The sequence below is a fragment of the Pituophis catenifer genome, unplaced genomic scaffold (genome assembly GCF_029215685.1).
Source record: "Pituophis catenifer annectens isolate HBS135680 unplaced genomic scaffold, rPitCat1.0.hap2 SCAF_4, whole genome shotgun sequence".
Lineage (NCBI taxonomy): Eukaryota > Metazoa > Chordata > Lepidosauria > Squamata > Colubridae > Pituophis > Pituophis catenifer.
In genome coordinates, this window is record NW_027256884.1 from 115,395,283 (window position 1) to 115,404,211 (window position 8,929).

Here is an 8,929-nt window from a genome sequence, read left to right on the forward strand (position 1 = left end):
ACCTTGAGTCTTCGGAGAAAGGCGGCATACAAGTTGAACAAATAAATAAATAAATAAATAAATAAATAAATAAATAAATAAATAAATAAATAAATAAATAAATAAATAAATAGTGTCTCCACTACTGATTGCATTCCTAAACCACCACCAATAATAATAATAAGAAGAATGTTCAAAAGTGGATTGAAGAATGACTGGATGGGCAAAGACACAAAGAGTTTGGTCACCAATACAGATGCATTTATATAATTATTTTAAATGTTTATTGGTACAATAAATGTTCTAATTCCCCCCCATTCTTGGTTAAAATGCAGGCTTACCTTGATCGTTTTTTCCCACAAATTGGTCAAGTAATAAAGCAAACCTTAGAAGAACGGATCAAAATAATGCAGAGGTTCTTCCATCTGACTGTAAGTGGGAAGATAGATACCGAAACCATTAAAGTAATGGAACAGCCCAGGTGTGGAGTACCAGATGTCTTGGACTATAGAAAATTTCCAAGAGCACCAAAATGGAATAAAAATATATTGACTTACAGGTAAGCTATATTTCCATTTGATTTCTAAGAGAAAGAAGGAAAAAGGAAAAGTCTACTTCCTAATGATATGTATTGTGTTTTCCTCCATTACTCAAAGGATTAACAACTACACCCCTGACATGCCAAAAAACCAGGTGGACAGAGCCATAGCAAATGCTGTGAAAGTATGGAGTGATGTGACTCCCCTACAGTTTAGAAAAACCACTGGACCTGCCGATATTGAAATTCTTTTCGGAAATAGGGGTAAGCTCAGCTTGCTTATTCTTATATATTAATCTTTATTTGCAGTTTATATCTCACACATCTGCCAATGCATGGGTGTTGACACATTACATTAGGCTAGTTCAAGAAACAGACCCAATGTTGAGTTATTTATTGTAGGAAGGTAGAATAACCAAATCTTGAAAGCCTATCAAAGTTTCTTTTGGTCCTATTTTATATTAAACAACATCAAGACAGGATTCTTGAGAGTTTCTTTCTCACCATTTCTTCATCTTTGGACTATATCGTCTTTTTTCTGAACTTCCTTTCACAGTTTGCTCATTCCTTTCCTGTCCCCAAGGTCAGCTCTAAATTCCATTTTAGCAGTACCGCATAGAAAATGTCATCTGATTGTTATTTTACTTGCTACAAAAAATATTCCCAAACTTTCCCATCTTATTCCTGTGGAAAGTTGCCTCCCCTCTGATTCTTTTCCTTCTCCATAACTACATCATTGGAATAAGTGGTCTCTACCATGCTGACAATCTGATGATGACTTAATTATTACAATGATGAAACTTGGTGACAACTTCTACACAATCAGATCCATTGGGTTGGTTTAGTTATGAAAGGGGTGAAATCATTAGAAGAGACATTTTAAAAAGTGGAAACAGTTTTAAAGCTGAAGATGATTGTTTAGGGAAGGTAAAATGAATTGAACAAGATTGTAACCATTATTTATTTATATATTTATTAATCAAATCTTGATTATTTTTAATCAAATCTACGTAGCCACTCATTTCATGAGAGATTTAATTCATTTCTTCAGCTTCTCGTGTTTTGAAGGGCACTATATGTTTTAACATAAATAAATAAAACTAGGGGAAAAAACATTTTTCTTATAAGAGGGATTAATTTGTATACCACCCAGATTTTCTTTATGAGAGAGATGGGCAGTTTCTAAATATGATATGTAAAATAAATAAAATTAATTGATTTTAGCTAAGCTTAACTGTTCAAATAACATGAAAGTGTAGTCCATTGTTTTATTTAATTAAAACTGGGTCCTGCATACACCAATTAAGCATAAACATGTACAAAAGTTGCAAAGCCAAAGACTGCTAAATATTTCAAAATTCATGGGTTTTGCTCCAAATGCAAGATAAAACTGGGCCATTTCAAGTAGATTGCTTTGAACATTTCAAGAGTCTTAAATGTATTTGGCTTAGTTTTATTTTATTTTATTTTTTCAGGTTTTTTTAATCAAGATTGATTGATTGATTGATTGATTGATTGATTGATTGATTTTTCAGTTTTTTTATGAATTAGTTCCATCATGGGTTAGCTCCATTATTGGCCAAGGCAAGATGATGGAGTAAGGATAAAAGTAGATGAGAGTTAGGGAAAAGTGAAAGCACATTTAGAAGCAGATGCTGGTTAAAACAGCAAACCTTAAATCACCAGTCATACAGATACAAATGTTTGTATGTAAATGGTGTATTCATGAGAATTATTCAGAAGTATCTGGACTACTTGCTCAATAAATGTACTTGCATATATATACATCATGGAAATTAAAATTCATGGGTTTTATGCATGTTGTATGTCAACATTAAGCAATTGCAAAGATGTGGATTGTATATTATAGACAATGCTCTTGAGATTTTCAGGCTGTAAAAGACTGATCTATTTTATGAAAAGACTTAATGAACTTAAGTGTATATACTCATCATGCTTACGTTACTATTAAACTTTAAAGCTATTATATACAAAGACAAGCAGCATTAAGGAAGTAAGCAAATTTTCAGGCCATTAGCCAGGAAAATGTAATTGTGACTACTGTTTGTGGTATATCCATAAAGTGAATCAAGCTGTCTATTTCCTGGGTTTCCATAGCCATTTGTATAGATAATTTGGAAAATATGCTTCAATTGGCTTATCTTTTGGTACCTAACAGAACTTTTAAAATCAAATAAAAACCCAGGAACTAGGCAGAGAATTCTTAGTTTTCCAAGTGGTAATTTGGTCCGTTTATGAAAATAATTGAAATTAAGAGATAAACTTGAAATGTGATGAAATAAGACAATTAATTGATGCTATAATAAGAAATCAGGAATTAAGAATGGAAAGCGATATTGCTTAAATTAAAGGCAATGGTGGGATTAACTTTCTGAGCAGTTTGGCAAACTGATTGTTGGAAGAAATCATTAGGGCAGAGAACCGGTTGTTAAATTATTTGAATCCCACCACTGGTTAAAGGGTTTCAATGCAAAAATTGAATAAGATGAAACATTGTTTATAGCTAAAAAAAGGGGGATGAGGATTTTGAGAAATATATTTTATAAATGGAGAAATAAGATAATTAATTGAAGTAAGCTTAAGAAATTAGGATGTGAAGGGCGGATGGTAATATTATTTATATATTATGTATTAAGAAGAAATTAAGATAAAATAAAAAATTAGAGAAAAAGAAGACCTGACAGAAATTGAAATATGCAAATTGTATTTGGAGAAACTAAAAAAGTAGATTGGAACAGATTATAATATATATATATAATATAATCTTTTTTAAAACTTGTTTTTTTAAAAAAAGAACTTTTAAAATCAAATAAAAACCCAGGAATTGGGCAGAGAATTCTTAGTTCTCCATATAGGTTTTCAGCAGTGGTGGGATTCAAATAATTTAACAACCGGTTCTCTGCTCTAATGATTTCTTCTAACAACCAGTTCACCAAACTGCTCAGAAAGTTAACAACCGGTTCTCCCGAAGTGGTGCGAACTGGCTGAATCCCACTGCTGGTTTTCAGGCAAAGAAAACACCTTTTAGCGTCCTCATAATGCAAGAGGGCCAGTTAATCAGCTGAGATAGGGATCCATCCATGCCAGAAACATATTGTGACTTCTCAGCCTGATAAAGGATGAGACATTCCCAAGCGATAGATCTTGCAGTTGTTCCAGCTGTCTTGATTAGGGTGAGCAACCTTTCTTCTGGTGACCACATACCTTCCGATGTCATTATTGAGAGTAGAGATATCCAACCTGCTGGCTGGGGAATTAATTCTGTGAGTTGAAGTCCACAAGTTTTAAAGTTGCCAAGCTTGGACACCCTTGATTTAGGCTAGGGGTGTCACACTCACCATGTCACGTTGGCGTCACGTGACATTTTGTGATGTTTTTTCCCTTTGCGGAGGTGGGATGGGCGTGGTCTGCACGTGACACATCTGGACTGTGGACTATGAGTTGGACACCCCTGATTTAGGCCAATGGTGAGTGGGTGGGGGCCAGAGTTAAAAGGAGGTAGGAACAATCACAGTGGCGCAGTGGTTAGAGTGCAGTACTGCAGGCTATTTCTGCTGACTGCCGGCTGACTGCAATTTGGCAGTCCAAGTCTCACCAGGTTCAAGGTTGATTCCACCTTCCATCCTTCTGAGGTGGGTAAAATGAGGACCCAGATTGTTGGGGGCAATATGCTGACTGTAAAACGCTTAGAGAGTGCTATAAAGTACTGTAAAGTGGTATATAAGTCGAAGTGCTATTGCTATTGTTAGTATTCTCTGATTTTTTTGTATTTGTTTGTCTTTCTGGCAATAGCTTCTCTGTCCTAGGAAGAGAGTTATATATTGGCTTAATTGCTTTTTAATTAATAACAAAAATGAAAAGGAAGAAAAGAGCAAAAGCAAAGGTAATCACGCAGAGTTAACAAGCAGTTCCTACTGGGAATTTGCACATTATTTTAAACAGCTATGAATCCCTGCTATTGCTGATGACACTTCGATTCTTTTCTCATTTAGAACATGGTGACAACATTCCTTTTGATGGAAGAGGTGGAGTCCTGGCACATGCTTTTGCTCCTGGATCAGGACTAGGGGGTGATGCTCATTTTGATGAGGATGAGACCTGGTCAGACATCAATAGAGGTTTGCTATAAAAATATGTGCACCAGATCTCTGCTATGCAATGTATATACGTACCTCACTTTCACTGTCCGCGTCAAGTGTTGCATGGAAATAAAAAAGAATATAAATTTATATAAATCCCAAATTTCAGGTGGTTTTCATTTAATTGGGACTGACAACACTTTTGCTAAGTGACATGGTTGTTAGGCTGCCAGCGTACCAGGGTACCAGTTTCTGTCATTCAGCAAGACCTGCAGAGTTCTGTTACAACATTACAGCATCCTGCAGTCATGTGGTCAAACATTTATGAATTCCTGCTGGCTTCCCCATTGTCTTTGCATATCAAAAGCCATTAGTGAGGATGGCAAATGGGACTTATGTATCTGCTAGCATGTGGCAATGTTCTAATTGCAAGCCGGTTGCCAAATGCCTGAATTGCAATTCAATGACCGCAGTTCGGAGGAACCGCCATAAGTCTCCTACGTTCAGGACCATAACTTCAAATGGTCACCAAAATGAATGGTCATTCAACAAGGACTACCGGCATTGCATTGTTTTATCAATGACAAATTCATGGAGGTCAGTGCTGCCAAATGTCAAAGCAACCAGCTGTTTAAAAAGATAAAATCTATTCTCTTCATGTAAGGAAACTCAAGGTCTAAATGGAATGTGATTGGTTATTTTCACAACAGAAGGCCACTAGCTTTATACCGTAGTTTTAATCAGTAGTGAAATTCAAATTTTTTTACTACCGGTTAGGTGGGCGTGGCTTGGTGGGCATGGCTTGGTGGCTAAGACGCAGAGCTTGTCAATCGAAAGGTCGGCAGTTCAGCAGTTCGAATCCCTAGTGCCGCAAAACGGGGTGAGCTCCCGTTACTTGTTCCAGCTTCTGCCAACCTAGCAGTTTGAAAGCACGTAAAAAATGCAAGTAGAAAAATAGGGACCACCTTTGGTGGGAAGATAACAGCATTCCGTGCGCCTTTGGCATTTAGTCATGCTGGCCATATGACCATGGAGACGTCTTTGGACAGAGCTGGCTCTTCTGATTTGAAACGGAGATGAGTACTTCCCTCTAGAGCAGTGGTTCTCAACCTGTGGGTCGGGACCCCTTTGGGGGTCGAACAACCCTTTCACAGGGGTCGCCTAAGACCATCGGAAAACACATATTTTCAATGGTTTTAGAAATAATTTTATGGTTGGGGGTCACCACAACATGAGGAACTGTATTAAAGGGTCGCGGCATTAGGAAGGTTGAGACCCACTGCTCTAGAGTCAGGAACGACTAGCACATATGTGCGAGGTGAATCTTTACCTTTTACCATATTTCTTAAAGCACAACTCCTGCAACTTTATGCAGCTTTCTTGACGTATCTGACTGTATATACACATCTCTGAAAAACTAATACTTATAATTAACCTACTCATTTTCTGTGTTTTAGAAATTAATCTCTTCCTTGTTGCTGCCCATGAATTTGGGCATTCCCTGGGACTAGCTCACTCCAATGTGCCTGGAGCCTTGATGTTTCCTACCTACTCCTACATGAATCCAAACACTTTTCGTCTTTCAGACGATGATCGGCGAGGAATTCAGAGTATATATGGTAACTTCACTGAGAAAAATCTTTTTCCTGTTCAGAATTATGCTACAAAGATACATAGCTAACCGGACTCTTCTGCTTAAAAATTCAGTGTCTAGCAAAAACCAAAAAAAAAAATCAAAAATCAAAAATGGTTTTAATCCACAAGCTACAAAACCAGTAGTATATTTCAGAACCGGGTCACGGTTAGATTTAGCTCTTTCTTTAGAGGTATTTCCATCAGTTCAGCAATTAATCATGTCAGAAAAACATGATTGTGGAATGTGTTATTTGACAGGAAGAAAATCATTAGATGTTATAGTGTAAACCATCGTAGCACTAAAGTGGATAATTTAGTGGTGATAGCATAGTATAAATCAGTGATGGCAAACGTTTTAGACACTGAGTGCCCAAACTGTGTGCATGTGCATGCCCAAACTGAAAGGTGTGCGCATACGTAGACATGCACGAACATGGACATGCACTGACATGCGCACTGACATGCATGGACATATGCGCATGTGCAGCAGAGACCCAAAGACCAGCTGGCTGGTGGGAGGCAGAGCATCCCAACTCCAGCAGCGCAGCACGAGGTAAGATCTTTTTCTTTTGTGTGTTTCTGTTTCGTCATTTGCAGGGAAACAGAAGCTCACGAAAGAAACGCCACAGAGATCTGACCAGCAGAGAGGGCTCTCCATGCCACTTCTGGCATGCGTGCCATAGGTTTGCCATCACGGGTATAAATCATCCTGAGACTATAGAAATACCATTGTACTGGAAATACCAAACTGAATTCTGGATTTCCTGAAAAGATATTGGCCAGATGTGAAAATTGATCTAAAGCAGGGGTGTCAAACTCGATTTCATTGAGGGCCACATTAGGGTTGTGTTTGACCTCGGGGGCAGGGGTGGGTGAGGCGAGGGAGGGTGTGGCCAGCTTGACGTCACTCCTGTTGGGGGTGCCTGTGGTGGCCTGAGCACTCTCTGGTGAGTGCGGCCCACCTGAGCTCCATTTTCACTGGCAGAGGGTTGCAAGAGGCTGTAGCAGCCGAAAACAGAGTTTGGGAGCCCATTTTCACTGGCAGGAGAACCGCAGGCTGGTCCTTCGCTGTTTCCAGGGTGGCCCCATGGGCCAGATCTAAGTACCCCATGGACTGGATCTGCCCCCCAGGCCTTGAGTTTGACACCCCTGATCTAAAGCATGATCAGTGACTTTGGATTTTATTTCATTTTAAAACTGTTGAGTCCACCAGGTATGGATTTATCTCTGACCTTTGTAGGTTCTCTATTTCTAGAGGTTTTTTAAAAAGGTCTGGTTAGCTATCTCTTATAGATGGTTTAATTGGTTTGCCTGCATATTGCAGATAGATGGATTAGATGATTCTAGTAGTCTTCCAATTCTAATACTCATTTAATAGGAAAGAATATGTTAAATGGAGATATAGCAGTGGTGAAATGTAAAATTTGTGACTCCCGGTTCTGTGGGTGTGGCTTGGGGGGGGGGTAATGTGACTGGGTGGGCGTGGCCAACTTTTTTTTTTTTTTACTTTTAAAAGCATTTTTTCTACAACCTTAAGAAGTTGCAGAAAAAAATGCTTTTAAAAGCCTCTGACGATCAGGCAACTCAGCTGGGCTCGTCAGAGGCTTTTAAAGGCATTTTTTTTTCTACAACCTCTTCGGCTGAAGAGGTTGCAGGAAAAAATGCTTTTAAAAGCCTCTGACGATCCCAGCTGAGCCGCATGATCATCAGAGGCTTTTTTTTTTTACTTTTAAAAGCATTTTTTCTGCCGAAGAGGTTGTAGAAAAAATGCTTTTAAAAGTTTTAAAAAAGCCTCTGATGATCATGTGGCTCAGCTGGGCATGGGGGCAGGGATCTTTGCTACCAGTTCTCCAAACCACTCACCATCGCTACCGGATCGGGCGATCCGGTCCGAACCGGGAGCATTTTACCCCTGAGATATAGATTATTTTTTAAAAAACAAACAAACATAATGTCTATTGTAACAAGATATGTTCCCTTGCCAGGCAACCTGTTAAACTGAGATTATATCAATGATAGAAGGAGAAGGGATGAAAAGCAAATAAGGAAGAACATATGCAATTTTTTTCAATAAACCCCTAATTTGAAAAAGGTTGACAAGGGACTGATTGAACAACTAGTCAAGGAAAATAGACAACTGATGTCCGCACTCCCACTTTTTTCAAAACCAGTGATGATTCAATTGTTGTATATTTCAGAAGAAAATACTTGGAGCTGCAATCCTACACCTGTTTGACTGTAAAAGTAAAGCTCTCCTTGTAGGGGGGGAAATTGTGCCCTGGCTACTATAGGATTCTGATGCTTGCCCACAGTCATATAGTTGAAACTTGGATAGCTGTTAGCAAGAGGGTAACATGACTGGGGTAACATCAGTCTAATTAGGATTTATTTAGAATGTCCTTGTGTTGGGGGAAGCCAATTTTTGTAACACCTTCATTCCCATTTTGTTCCATTTCTGAGGTAATCTGTTTGAGTGTGTTCTTATTTCCTTTTTGTTCCTATTTCATTCATCCAGGAAGGAGGAATTTTGGAAAAAAATAGAACAGCTGTATTTTGCATTGAAACCCATTTAGTTCTCCTTCAGTGGAGGTCTGAGATTGAACAGCTGTCTGTCTGTCTGAGATTCTCTACTGATCCCTGCACTGAACAGGGGGTTGAACTGGATGACCTCGAAGGT

General features: G+C 38.5%; 1 protein-coding gene across 1 annotated transcript; it reads left to right on the plus strand.

Annotated features, from left to right (window-relative positions):
• The first annotated feature begins 323 nt into the window (after nt 1-323).
• On the plus strand, nt 324-6,298 carry LOC139316826 (macrophage metalloelastase-like). The gene is made up of 4 exons (XM_070943665.1): nt 324-538; nt 636-781; nt 4,531-4,656; nt 6,075-6,298. The coding sequence occupies exons 1-4, from the start codon at nt 387-389 to the stop codon at nt 6,296-6,298; spliced, it is 648 nt and encodes a 215-aa protein (XP_070799766.1). The 5' UTR covers nt 324-386.
• The last annotated feature ends 2,631 nt before the right edge of the window (nt 6,299-8,929 follow it).

Bases quoted from the DNA above. Each gene is read 5' to 3' on its own strand.
- LOC139316826 (XM_070943665.1), top strand. From the start codon at position 387: ATGCAGAGGTTCTTCCATCTGACTGTAAGTGGGAAGATAGATACCGAA. The intron at 539-635 runs GTAAGCTATATT...CATTACTCAAAG, and splicing joins AAAAATATATTGACTTACAG to GATTAACAACTACACCCCTG. The intron at 4,657-6,074 runs GTTTGCTATAAA...TCTGTGTTTTAG, and splicing joins CTGGTCAGACATCAATAGAG to AAATTAATCTCTTCCTTGTT.